The sequence below is a fragment of the Egretta garzetta genome, unplaced genomic scaffold (genome assembly GCF_000687185.1).
Source record: "Egretta garzetta isolate BGI_Z169 unplaced genomic scaffold, ASM68718v1 scaffold81, whole genome shotgun sequence".
NCBI lineage: Eukaryota > Metazoa > Chordata > Aves > Pelecaniformes > Ardeidae > Egretta > Egretta garzetta.
In genome coordinates this window covers 6,124,278-6,139,077 of record NW_009258671.1, presented here as the reverse complement: position 1 = coordinate 6,139,077, position 14,800 = coordinate 6,124,278, and the positions used below count along the sequence as shown (strand labels likewise).

Genomic DNA, 14,800 nt, shown 5'->3' with positions numbered 1-14,800 from the left:
TTCCCATCCCTTTATCTGACTAAAAGGTAGACAGGAGGGAAATTTCTTTCCTCGGTGGGCTGCTAATTGCAAAAGCTGGAAGAACAGATGTCATTCACTTGTAGGCGCCAAGAAAAAGAGGAAGAAAAAAGTTGACTCCACTGTCCCAGGTCTCACGAGTGGCTTGTCCCAAGTTTATGTCATACTTAAGAACCATGTAAAATGCAACAATAACAACCAACCTCTGTCCTCACATTTAAGTTTCAATTTACCCAGTCACAGCAGCAGCATAACAAATCCTTGGTATTTTTGACCACAGAGCCTAGCTCCGGGAGTCCTGTGATTATGTGAAAAAGTTAAGCTTTTGTTATTAAAAAGAAACATTTACAACTACCACTGACAGATAAAAAACTGAAAAATATGAGCGCTGAATAACCCAGAACAAAAAAGCAGAGCAGAAGAGGAGCAGAAGCTGTGCGTTTTAAGCCAGACTGATGCATTTTTGATTGGGAGTGGTGATTTTTTCATGGCTTTGCCATCAGGGCTCCAGCACAGGCCCGCACGGGTTGTTCTTATGGCCAACAAACTCATGTCCATGATACATGAAGATGCCACGCCAAGATGTGCAATAAATGAGTCCGTATTATCTGCCAGTGTTAAAAACCACACCAGTCTGGATGATCACCTTTAGCAAGAAGCAGGGTCCTGTGTTTCAAGAAAGTTGAGAGGTAGCTCCGTCACGGACAAAAAGTATTGCCAGGAGGACGGACTGAAATGGTAGCACAAGGCTCCTTTCATATTGCAACTTGAGGAGTGATCTCAAACAGCTGTTTGGTAGTAAATGCCTATGTACCACGCATTACCATAGGACATTCTGATAGCTAAACTCAACATAAACACAAGCGGAGTCAAATGAATGCACTGTACGCCCACACTAAGACAATCAAACAACAAACTTTGGTTTGAAGACAAGATTTTTCCATGAATAAGAAATATGAGATGATTTCTGGCTGACCAAACCACTTCCCTCACTTGGGAACCACCCTGCCATCCAAATAAGCCAATATATCTCTGTAAGATTACAAGCTATGTTTATCCAGTGAGGAAAACTTCTCTCTGAAATCTAATATCCCCTCATACTAACTCTCATTACTCCCAGCCACACTCTGGAACAAACAACTTGTTGAAGAAGTGTCAAAATCTTGAGGCTGGTCTGTGAGATGACAGATCTGCTATTCACAGCAGCAACACTCTGGATTGCGCAAGCCACTATGGGTACCACACCTCAAATTAACTATCATCTTCAGACGAGCTGAAAACGTTCTTCAAGAAACCTTTGGAGGCCATGAAGTTTGTTTTAGTTTAATGATCTTGTAGTCAACTTCAGAGATTAGCTTCTGCAGTGGAAAAAAAATAATTTAAAAAAAAATAATATATATATATATTCATTCAAATTCAGAAAGTCACCTCCAAAGCAAAAACCACAGTGCACTTGCTGTGGATTTTGAAGAAAAAGTATTATCCTGTCTCTTTTGTTCCAGGAGCACGTCCTTTAAAGAGGAAAAGACATGCAACAGGACCCACATACGCAGGTTCAGATCAGGAGCTTGGGGAAGCTGGCTCTGAGGTGTGGGAAGAGACTGTCCACCCACTTCTACCCTTCACCCGCCTTTTTATCAATACACAGTTGGTTTCTTCTTTCTGGGAAGACTGTTGCATAAGATGTATTTAAAAAAACACCACCAAAAAAACACTGTCAAGAAAAATAATAACCAGAAAGAAGACTGTCTCTTGTTAGTTTCAGCTGAATAAAAACTGGAGCAACATTCATGACTGGGAGCAAGTTTTCTGAGAACTGTTCTTCAGGAGATGGATCTATCAAATTCCAGCTGGACACGACGGGGCTGCCTTGGTCTTGTTACTGGTGATGATGCTAGAGATTACTTGCATGCTGTCTATATTCAAGCCAGAAGCTCCATTTTCACAAAGTACAGCACAGGTTTTATTAAAGCATGCATCAGAATATATTAAACATTTCTGCTGATCAGGAGAAATCTGAAGAAACTCCAAAACTTTGGAAGAGTTGTGATCTGGCTATGGATTTCAAGCCTGGTCCCCAGTGAAAGCACACCGTCCCAAAACGTCTCAGCTTAGAAAAGGCCTCAGTCCCTTTCCAGACTTCAAACAAATGGCTTTATTTGTAATTTTAACCATGACATTCACCAGCTGTCCGTTTGCACATAGAGACATAAGCAGGGTTTCAGCAACGCAGAGATCAGGTTTGAGCTGTAGACTGACAAGTAGAAGTGACGTGTTATAGCTAAACTGGCTTATTTGCACAGCACAGATCTGCATTTTCAACTTCTCTGAACTCCCCATGGGGATCATCTGATGGATTCTCTGCCAGATGTCTGGGCACTGTACGTGTGCTCTGGTGGCACGTGGCCATCTGGCATCCTCCAATTAAAAAAAACCAGCATGAGGCGTTTTAACTCTTTGGCCCTTCTTGAGTGCTTGCCTAGACTTGCACACTGAGTGAAGCAGAAAGGAAGTGGTCACCCAGAAGCGGCACAGGGACACGGGGCAGCCAGTTCTGGCATGGCAAAACTGGATGCTCTGCCCCGTTTTACAGAAGCGAGCAACCTTGGGAGACTGCTGTCAGATCCTTTTCCCAACTAGGGCACCAGTGGTTTCCCTGCACGTGCCAGGAGAAGATTTTTCTCTCGTGACACACTGTTTGGCAGCTGTGAACACTATTTTTGTTTTCCTCTGAGACACAAGAGGCTTGCTTACAGCTTTGGATGGGACATCACGCACTAGTTCCAGCAGCTTGGAATAGCCCGGTAGGTGCAAGTTCTTCATGCGTGGAGGATTAAACCAATTTGAAACCAAGGTGTCTTCCTTCCCTGGTCAGGATGGGCATAGTTACAAAAAGCCTTCCTGTAAATCATCTGGGCACTTCATCTAACACCCTCCTGCTCACACAGGGACTGGCAACACTGGTGACACCTTCAAATCCCACACTTGTAGCACAGTACTAAGTGTAACATTCAGCCTTTCTTACTAGGGACTTTTAAGGATGCCAGAGTACAGGGCAATAATTTGAGGGAGTCTGAGGAGAAGCATGGATGGAATAGCTGTTTTCTGCAACCTTTTGTACACGCAACCCCCGCGCATCTTTTCCCGTGCTCAGGAGTCACTAAGCTGAATGGCACAACAGAGCCCTTCCTCTCCCAGATTCAGCCCACGGTCGCAATGAAAACCACTACTGTCTCACTGCGATGCAATGACCCACACCACGGGGGTCTGAAGGACCTTGTTCCAGATCCTAACAGCCAAGCATCCCTAAATCACACATTTGCTGCCACAAGGGGCAATGACTGGCCTTCGCCTCATGAGTCTCAACAGACACTACAGCCTCCGGCCACACTGCTGGGTCCCTTTACTCCAGAAGAACACATGGTGGATCAGCATCGCTTAGCATGGACTACTGATGTAGTACCCCCACACCATGGGGAGAAGTTAATTTTCCAAGGCTGTTTATTTGGCATATAAACATTTTTTTTATTTATAAAGCCCATACTTGCACGAAACCTGTTATGTCCCTCGATTTTCGCTCTGCACAGAGCAGACTAGTTACAGCGATGTTCACTGCTGTATGTTACAGAGGAAGGAAATGCTGATGTTAGCAGGAAGTCTGTGTGTTTTAAAGATCTGACTTGAATGTCAATCCAGTCTCCTCCTCCTGATCTCAGCGTTGGCTCCCGTGCTTTTGACAGCGGGGGCGAGATCCAAATCCCTCTGGAGGCAGTGGGAAAGCTCCCACGTACTTCATTAAGTTTCAGACATTTTCAAATGTGTAGTTCAAAGCAAAGAAAGGAAAAAAAGCTCTTCCCTCAAACCTTTCTGCAAGAACTAGGCAAGCGAGCCCGGCCGTGCTAGCCCAGGTCCTTGGCTCTTCCTGCGTGCCACTAGGCAGCACGTCAGGTCACCCAGCACCAGGCACAGCTCCACATCTACCAAACCTGCAGCAGGGGAGCGCAGGCCAAACTCAGTCCTGTACCCACCGCTCTGGGCTGCAACTGAGCGCCGAAATAAACCCGTGTATCAGGATAAAAACGTTTTACACAAGATCAGTTGTGGCTCCAGGGTGACCAAACCCTTTCTGAGGGGGTGTGATGCCCATCCTGGGAAGGGACCAGGCGACGGTGGCTGCCCCGTCCCAACAGCAGCAATGCACATGGTGCAATCACGGTGGCCTGTCCCGCATCAGACCCAGCCGTCATCAGATCTGGTATCCCCATTTCAGCAGTGTGGCATTACCTTGACCAATGCCAAGAGCATCAGACAGGAGAACCCAGACACTGCTGTAATATGGATTTTGCAAAATCTGCAGAAGCGCACCCACTGCTGCTGTCATTGTTCCAGCTACGGGCTGACTTAAATCTTGAAGCACAGCATCTGGAAATAAGTCTTGACTTCCACTGCTGGAGCTTCCCCGAAACCTGTGCACACCCACACCACCACAACGCAAACCCTGCCACAGACCATGAGCACAAAGACTCCTATTTGGCCCTTCTAGGAAGTCACCATTCACATGGCACCTGGAGGTAAAACCAGTGGGTCCTTTGAAAACGATGCCATGTAACTCACCTTCTGATAAGCACAACATTTTGTTTCCCAGTGTAATCTTCAGGTAGCCTCCACTCGAATAATATTTGATTTTGGGAGAAAATCAAGTCTCAGGGAAAGAACAGCCTTGTCAATCATATTTTGGTGTATTTTTAAAGCAAGGGTGACAAAAACTGGTAGATTATCACAAACACAGAAAATAAAAATTTGGTTTGGTTTCCAGGTTAAAGGGTTGCTAAGCTTATACCACTCACTTTTGTTATAAACCAGGTAAGGAAGCTCAGTAACAATACTGGTCCCTGTAGAATAATATGCTGCCAAAAATGCTTTTTAGTTCGTATTGGAAACAGCTCTTTTTTCCCCTCATTTAAGTATCTGATTCCTATAAAAATGTCTTTCCCCAAACCTCTGAGATGGAACTCCAATTACTGAAAATTTTTTGCTCCCCAAAACAAGGCACGATGGTACATCAAAAAAAATCGCAGGCCAACCCACTGCACAAGGTATTTGTGCTACAGCTTTTCCAAGGCCCCACAGCATCACCTCCAAACCAAAATCTCTTCCCTTTGGTTCTTTGAAACCTACTCTAAAACTTTTAAATGCCCTGCATAAAACACAGCCCCGCTGCCTGAGCTGGTGTAGTTAACACACAAAACGAGCGCGTTACAAGTAAAACAAGGTGAGACTGTACCATTTGACTTTGGAGCCATTCGATCAGAGCCTCTGCTGTCGAGTCCGGGACCTGGCAGCGCAGCCCCTCTCTCTCGTCCGCTTCCATCATCTCCAGCAAGCCCCTCAAGTCCTCCACCAGGTGCAGCGCCCGCAGGCCCCCCATGAAGGGAGAGGTGGGGGACTGGCAGTCAAAGATGCCATTGGAGTACTCCAGCGCCTTCGAACCTGGAAGGAGCAAAATCGCACAGGGTCAAGCATGAGGCAAGCAGGTCAGACCTGCAGCAAGGCTGAGAAGTGCCAGGCAGCGTTTGCTCCCGGCGGGCATTTATCTGAACCAAATTCAGGGCTGGTGCTGGATTCTGACCACGCCACGTGGCAATTCGGAGAAGGCCACGCCCTTGCTGATATGCTACGTGGATGGAAGCTCCAGCAGGAAGCAGGTGGGCTGGTCCGACAGATGACATGTATGCCACCACCGTGGCCCATGTGCTGAAGGCGCGGGCTGGGCTCCTGCTCCCTGGGATGCATTGGAGGCGGAAAGTACTGCGGGGGGAACAGGCTCTGCTAACGCTTTGAGTCACCCTGTAAGGACTGCATGACCCAAGTCAGACACTGATGGTTTCCAGAGGAAACCATGCTCTGTGTTTTTCTTTCACACCGAAATATGTTATGCTGCCCCAAGGCACTGGAAATTTTTTTAAAAGAATAAAGAAAAATATGAAGATAAATAAAAAGAGTGAATCGCTTCTACATGAGAATAAATTTTAAACCCAACAATTTGACATGGTAGCACTGACATTTACATGCTAATAAAGAGAAATATCTCTTATTTGCATAAACTCACAGTACGTATATTTGACCTACATTAAAAGTTGCTATATATTAAGGAAGGAAACTATGAATTCGAGATGAAGGTTGATTTAAGTCAACCTAGCTAATTCCAACTATAATTTCAGCACACTGATTTGTGACCTTAATACTGTAATGCCTTGGCACAACGAGACATGTTCATGACAGAGCATCAGCTTTTATACCGTCAACTTTTGGAAACTACAGTGATATGCCATATATACAATTCCATGAACTTTCATTCACCTCATCTGGTAAGCCACAAAAATGCAAGTATTCTGCTAATACCCTTTGAAAAAAATGAAGAGGAAAAAAATCCCCACAACAGCATAGGAGTTGATATCCCTTTGTCATATTACTTTATAAGTCTGTTCAGACACATGGGTAAATTAAGTCTGTGGTGACTGAAACATCCCAACACCACATTTTATTTTTATATTAAACCTCATCCTGCCATAACCAACTTGGGCTCTTGGAAATGCAGATACACAGTTGGATCCAAATACCAGTATCTACTTATGGAAATTACTAAAGTCACAGCTTACATGTATTTTTAGAGATCATTTTGATCCAACTGAATCCACTTTACACGTGTTCCTGCTATGTGTCCTTAATATCTTTAGGAAAACTGCAGAGAAAAGTCATTGTTCAAACAAAGCACGCGCTGTATGATTATTTTTTTCCCTAAGGGAAATTATTTTAAGTGGAACTATTAAAGACTTTATAACCGTGTTGCTATCCTTGCAAAATATTTTTTCAGTTTGGGTTGCTGTTTGCATAGCTCTGCTGGAATAGGATTAAACTATTAATTTCTTGCTGTTTTGCTCCTCTGTGTTGTGCACTTGTATTATTTTCTAACTCACTAGACTCAACTTAAAAGCAGGGGTTGTATACTTTGTGATGCCTCTCTTTAGTCCACTTACAATTTACAGGTACTTATAAAAACTCAAATGTTTGGACCCAAACCATTCCAATTTTGAAAAAAGGAAAAATGAATTCATGTTTTAACTCTTCAGAGTAGCCAGTATTAGGCAAATTTAACTCTTCCTGCCTTGCAGCAGCTCCTTAAACACACTTATCTTGATTTGAAACATGCCTCGTCCTCGGCTTTCACGGTGCTGTGTGCACCAGCTGAACTGCATCACTCAGCCCCTTTGAGCAGGTTTTTGATAGAAGGTAGGAGAAAAACTACAGTCCATTTAGCTGCATCTATGTGTGAGAGCCTGTGCAATCCCTCCACTCCATTTATTTGTAATCGCTAAGCTATAATGGAAGACACCAAACAAAATTACCAGCACGTTCCCTTCTAAGCCTGGAAGCCTGCCCCCTGGGTGTGAAAAAGGAGGACCAAAACAACTAAAGGAACAAGCTGCCCCAAGCATTTACCTGCTATAATGCCATCCATCTGCTCCAGAGCCGCAGCGAGCATGTCACTTGCATCACTCATCATCTTCTCTCTTCTCAGGGACAATCAGCAGTTACACTATAAGGAGCAACAAAACACCGATAGTGTGAGTTGGATCCAGAGCCTCAAGTCTGCAATTCGACCTGCAAAAGAGAATTTCTTTTCACTGCATGTTCTCTGAATTCAGACACCAGTGTCGCCAGACCAGCAGGAAGACTGGGGCCGTTTGCTGACCACAACAAGACTTGGAGGTGTTCATCACCAGGCATGAACTGTCATCAAAGGATCAAAGCACCAACTTGATGATCCAGTTCCTAGAGTTGGTCAGCCCAAGGCCTGTTCTGCCTGCAGGCCCATGCCACGGAAGGGGCACCCCATACAGCACCTCTGAAATCCCACATGGCACTTCAGGGAAGCTTGCACAGAAGACACAGGCCTTCTATCGCTAAAAGGAAGCTGCAACTCAGCAATAAACAACTTGTCTGTCAGCTGTAATTTTTTCTCCCCAAGAATTTGCTGGTATAGAAAAAGAAGAGTCTGACCATTTGCCCAAGATTTCTGGATGCCTGACAATCCAGAAGTCCCTGGCATGCAACTATTTGCCTACAGGCAGGATATCTCAAATGACCATGACTCACTGGATGCAGTGTGCATGCACAGACTATCCCTCCGAAGACGCTACTCTGAGCTTAGCAGAGATTCAGGCCGTAACGATGCAATCTGATCTCGCCCTCAAACTTCTGAAAGCCAGAAGTGGTCCCCAGAGGAGTATTTCCAGCTGAGTCTGGAAAAGCGAACCTGCCCGACGTGCTGCCTGGGCAGCTGAGCTAGAAGACCTGAAACCCCGACGGGCTACAAGTTAAGCACATACTTAGGTACTTCGCTCAAGCAGAGCTGCAGAGGTCAGAGGCGCACCCGATCCCTCCACCCCAGTGCCATGGACACACAAGCCACCGAAATAGCCCAGACTGCCGTGGCTTTAATCTAGGACAGGCGAGACTACTTCTGCTATAAATACAGTTAGGGAACAAAGCTAAACAAACACCAGGAAGGAAAACTTGCTTTAACCTTTTGCATACCCTGCCATTTGGGTTTTGTATTAGGCCGCACTGCTGCTGACATTTGCCCCAATATAAGCAATTAAGAAAGTTGCACAGTGTCTCTGGCATAAATCCTAGAAAAGAGTCTACTAAAAAAACAAACCAAAAGAAAAATACATGTTATAAACTGAATTTTCCCTCCTACGAGTCACCTTATTGGTTTGACCCAGCTGGGAAGCAGCTCTCACTGGAGGCTGCCAGCTAGCTTTGCTGAAATGCTATCCTTAAAATGCCAACAAACATTTCACCTTCTGTATTAAAACTTTTATTACATGAAGTAGGTCCAAACCCTAAGGTAAATTTTGAATGACCGGCACAAAGACTACTGCGCTTTTGACAAATGCCTTGCTTTATTATTTAGTTGCCAGAGTCAGAAAAGCCAAGAGAACTTTAAAATGTTAAAATACCTTTAGTTAAGGTGTTGCAAATCTTAAAAAAATGCAGTAGCATCATAAGCCCCCAATTTTAAACACAATGTAAATACTAAACTTCAAGCAGTACAATACCTCCTGCAATATGCAGATCCTACAAGACATTTGGTCCGGTGCCTCTATGCCTGATAAAAGTGAGCAGAAAACGCAGCTTTTGCAAACACGTTCACTTGGACAATACTGAAAAAAGTCTTGTTTTTCTCCTTTAGGGTTTCCTGGCTCTGATAATCAGGTCCTGCTCAAACAGGGGTGCCTATGAACACAGAGTGTGAATGATCTGCAGTGGATTTCCCTCTGAAGGCAAAGAGTCCACAGAGAAAGCCCAGGGCTGCTGCTGCCCCAGGCAAAGCACCAATTCCTCACAGCTCTAAGTGGAAAAGGGCCAACAACGCAAAGCAACCACAAACCCGCAACAGCCAATTAATGTTTCGGAATCAAGAGCGCCCATGATCCCCCCGATGTGCATAAACACCTCATGAGGGGAATAAAGAAGATGGAGCCAGACTCTTCTCAGTGGCGCCCAGTGATGTAACAAGAGGCAATGGGCACACATTAAACCACAGGAAATTCTAAAGAAGAATTAAGAAAAAAAGAAAAAAAAAGAAAAAAAAAGCTTAAATTAAAAAAAAATTACAAGAAGCTTTTTTACAGCGCGGATGGCAAGCACTGGGAAGAGTTGTCCTTTTGGGGTCTCCATCCTTGGAGCCACTCAGCCCAACTGGACCCTGCATGGCGCACCCTGCCCTGGGCGTCCCCTTCTTTGGGCAGGGGGTGGGCTGGAAACCTCCAGTGGTGCCTTCCCACCTCAGCCATCAGTGAGCTCAGTGCAGCTCATGATCAAGCATTAAATACAGTACCGAGGAGGCTGCCTAGGGAAAGCCTACTGCTGGCTAAAAACGCTCTAAGGAACAGAGCACTCCCTGATCACGTTTGTTCACAGCACACCTCTTGTTTCTCACCTTCTGTCTAGGAAAGACATTAACTAGGAGCAAGGAACTGCAGATTTACACTTGTATAATAAAGCCAGGGCTCATAGGCACAGAAAAATCACCATCCTTGCGCTTAATCCAGGCACAACGACCCCTCATGTTTCCAAATACAGCCCTCCTTGCTTTTCCTAAACAAGGGTTTTGCCTGTGGTTGTCAAAAATCCCTAAGACAGCTCTACTGATGAGAGGAGCCACGGCAGATGGTGGTACCAACAGCATCTAAGAGACCTCCAGCACCTACCCCACTGTTACCCAGTCCTACCTCCAAGGAAAGGGACATGTCAGCCTGCACGGCGCTTCCTCCACTGCTAGTGCAAAAGGAGCCGTGCCACTGAGAGCAGCAGTGAGAAATTTAAAGATAAAATTTAGTGTAGCAAGATCGTGCAAACACACTGATCTCCAAAAACCCTTCCACCACCCACGGAGCATCTGTTAGCAGCCTGACCAAGCCTACAGCTGAGAAACTTGGGGAGGTGAAATAAGAAAAAAGAACAAAAAGCCCCTAAGCCGAACAGCTGGAGATGACGCAACAAAATCCCATTTCCCCATTATTTGGTCCTAAAAACGGTCACTGAAAACTAGGCTGGAACAGCGCATCCTGCTCTGGCCACGTTCCCAGCACAGTGCAGCACATCTAGCAGTCAGGAAGTAAAACCGCTGCGATAGAAAAATAATATCGGAGGCATCCTTCCCCGGTAAGGGCACAGACTCGCTTTTATTCTTTGCACACCATCACCGGCACACGGGGAACAGATGGGGTGGGGGGGGTGGGGGGGAATCAAAGACTTATACACCAGCGGACCAAATAACCAAACTGCATGAAACGAGAAAAGACAACAAACCGAGGGAGGAAGAGGGTGGAAAGGGGAGGTGCAGAGGGAGTCAAAGAAACACAATTATTAGACAGAAGTCATAAATCAGCAGCCCTTTGTGGATTATAGAAAAGAGGACAATACCGAAACACCAGCGGATTAATCCCCGTGCCTACTGAAAGTCACCGGGGCTGCCTCTGACTTCACAAACTTTGAGAGGAGCCTTGGCTGACCACTAACACAGCAGAGCTTTCCCCGATATGTATGTTCCTTTCTTTACTCTTTGCTTTTCATGGCTTTGGTCTAACAGAAGCGAAACCTGAGAGAAACTCAAGGCTTTGGGGTTTTTTTTTTTGGCAGTGACTAAGGAAAACCACGCAGTCAGGTAACACAAACAAAAATCCATCTTGGAGAAGCACAATGGAGATCCTTAGGAAAATAAGGAATAGCTAATACTTCAGATGATATCAAGCAGTTTGAATTCCTTTCATCCACAAAAGCAGAAAGAAAAAAAAAAAAGTAAAATAGTCATTTTAACATACATGGATCTATGACCCAGCAGGTGAATGAAAAACCAAGGTGCACACACGAGACAGAGAGGCAGATGCACAAAATCTACTCCTGGCCTAATGCCATCAGGAACACACCTGGGGGGAAAGCACTGACAGTGCCCTGCCTGAAGGACCATTTAGAATAAGTTTTCTCTTGCTTTCCAAGAAAACAATGACACTTACCTTCCTGAGTGCACAACCAGTGCAAGACGGGGCGGGGGGGTTGTTTTTACAGAGGCAGATCCCCGTTTTAGAGCTCCCAGCTGAGTACCTTGCTCATGCCGACAAGAACAAGCATCGCTTCGTTAAGGCTGTATTTAAAATCCACCATTAAAAAAAATTAAAATAAAATACAAATGCAGCTATCTCCACTATCAGTTACGATTAATCTTATCACTAACTGGCATTTCTACCGCATCCCTGGCCGTTACAGGGAAGACGTTATTTGGTCTTACTTGTTTTACGTCCCTTCCTCTGGTTCGAACACAACAGCCGGTTGCTAGGGCTATGCTGTTCACTTTTCAGTAGGTGGAGATTTTTTATTTTTATTTTTGAATGACATACAAACCCTCCGGGTACAGCGCTTGTGAAGATGTATTCCAAATGGCTTACAGAGAATACAAAACACTGCCCTGCAAATAAATCTAAAGAAAGCTAGAAAAAAACCAAGGGGCTTTGTGAATGGGAACTGCAGTCTGCTGGATGCAATCAGGAAAGCTGCCTGAATACGGATTTCAAAATCAGGTATTTAATTAAGATGGTAGACTTAAAAAAAAAGAAAAAAGTGCTTAAACACTTTACATATGTAGGAAATTATAGTTTCCCCACCCAGAGGCTGTCTCTTTCCTAGATCAAACAACACACAGAGAGGCATCTAGGGGCAACAACTTCAAGCCTTTTTTTTTTTTTTTTTTTTTTTTGTTTGAGGTGGTCTCATTCTGCATGTCCACGTGCAAAACACACCATTCTTTAAAACTCAGAGGTTCACAGGGCTGAGAATCAGCTGCCTGCTAGCAGGTCCAAAGGCCAAAAGGACACACCATGCCCCTCATGCAACCCCTCTGGGGAAGGGCAGGAGCTGGCCTTTTCGTCCCACTCACCTTCCTCTTTGTGCACATGGCTCTGCAAACACTCAGCGTTTGGAAAGAAAGCATCAGCTACAGATTATATTTATGATATGATGCAATAAGATGGATGACTTAAGTTTCCCAGCTCTCCCATTCCTATATAACACTCCTTAAATCAGGACATTTTGATACACAGGAATGAAAAATCTTGATCAGGGCTTGTTCCTGAGAGCTGTAGAGAATAAAAAAAGGACTCCCAAGAGCAGGCTGTTAGCCCAGAGCAGTCTACCACAAAAATACAATGAAAAAGCTAACAAACTGCAGACATCTTTCACGGGGAAGGCGGAGGGAGAGAACCTGTTCCACAGCAAAAGTAAGACCCCCAAATTTCACCTTGCTGTCAAAATTAATGTCCCTGCATTCTTGGTCCTACACATACGAGACAACTGCAAGAGGTCTGAAGCATCTTTGGGATTCGTCTCTGTTGCCTCACAACACTGAAACAACACATCCTTAGCAATTAATTTTTACAAGGTAAAGCTCTATTTCATGAAGATGAATGGCATTTCAGACACATTATCACATCTATTCATGCATCTTCTGGCTGGCCAGAAGAGAAACATGAACACGCAGAGACTTATTTACAAAATACATTTCAATCACAACTAAAATGGGCTTCAAATGAATTCCATCTATATCTCTGGCACAACTTCTCATGGGATGTTCTGAAGATACTCAACCATAGTGCCACCAGTCAGTAGCATTTTAACACTTAATAATGAATATATTAAGCTAATTTACACTAGGAATCATTAACATTTCTTTTAACATGAAAAAGACACCTCTGCTTGGCTCCCTCCTGGGCATGGGGACACCTCCCTGGCAGCTCCCCCAGGCAAGCACCCGTGCTCGCTTGCCCTGCAATGCCTCCGCAGCCATTACACACAGGCAGGAGCAAGGAGGCCTGGTGAGACTGGGCACATCCCCTGGCTGGTCCCTCCACTTACAAGTTCTTCATTTTGGGAGGAAGGCTACGAGGAGCCCCGTCCCCGAAATGGGAGCCCAGGGGGGCCAGGCTCAGGGCCCTGCCAGCCTGCAGGCTCAGCACCCTTGAAGAGCCCAACGCTCAACTGTGCAAAAAAGGATGAACGTTGCTGTGAATAAAAACCAACCCAAACGTCGGCAAAGGCTTACTTAAACTGATAATGTCTATTTATTTTTATATATAAAAATAAATTTCTTTTTGAATTTGCTGAACTCTAGTCAATGACATCAAAGCAATACTGTTCTCTTATTACGCAGGACTACAAAAAAGCAATGAATGTTCCTTTGTTCCCTAACTCTAGATCCTTCCTTTGTTCCCTGAATTTCATTATTTCTTTATTATACAACAAAGATTATTTATTTCCTTGAACTGATAAAAATGAATGGAAGCACAATGAGGCTGAAAGCCTATCCCACAGTACATAAGAAATGTCTTGAGATAAAAGGGATCAAGCCATAGAAGAGACGTAAAAGTATTTCAAGAGCATAAAGCACAAAAGTCCTTCCAAGATATATTTGTTTCTTCCTAGGAAAAACTTACCTTAAATCACACAACAACTTTTATTACCAACTAGCTTAGTCGCGTTCTGCACTTTGCCTTAAAATCTGTTAAGCACATTAGCCTTGATGCAACAGCTAAGCCTCAACAAGATAAGCATCCTTCAGATGCTTTGACAGAGAGGCATACACGGTGAACAGCTTATATAAACGCCCAAAGTCTCTGAGTCGGGGTTTATGGCTTAGAATCACATCCAATTACAAAACAAACCATTTATTTTGGTCTGCAGTACTGAAATCATTCTCCTTGCTTATCTCTGCTACCTTATTTTCCAGCAGCTCTTTTTTTTTTTTGTTGTAACTGAAAGGAATTTAAAAAACACAACAGTTGACAGGTTACGTTGTTTTGTGATGCATGAGTGTGCTCTGTGGTTGCTGGATGATAGGGAGGGAGCCAGAGCAGCAGTACCTTACCTGCAAAGCAGCCGTGTAACGCAAATACCTGTCTGCAAATACTCCTCAGACTCTCACTCTTTACTCCCAAGCAACCCAAGGTCAAACGGAAGCTTACAAAAAACCCCCATGGATCCCCTTTGCTTTAGGCTGTTCATGTTTTACTGGTTAACTATTTAACTATTTAGTAAACGTCTTCAACCACTCACCTTAAGAGAGTCTGCAAATCAATACGTTATTTTCTCACACGTTTTGCTTGGGTCCACTGACCAGAAAAACAATTGAGATTATTCATTCCTCCCTCTAATTCAAGCAACA

The 14,800-nt window shown here is 44.4% G+C and overlaps 1 protein-coding gene across 1 annotated transcript in view; it reads right to left on the bottom strand.

Moving 5' to 3' along the window:
- Positions 1-14,800, bottom strand: part of PPFIBP1 (PPFIA binding protein 1) — an 82,891-nt gene that overhangs the window by 46,307 nt on the left and 21,784 nt on the right. Inside the window, 2 exon segments of the mRNA XM_009648760.2 lie at positions 5,303-5,508; positions 7,519-7,680. Coding sequence (XP_009647055.1) covers positions 5,303-5,508; positions 7,519-7,582 — 270 coding nt within the window. The 5' untranslated portion in view covers positions 7,583-7,680.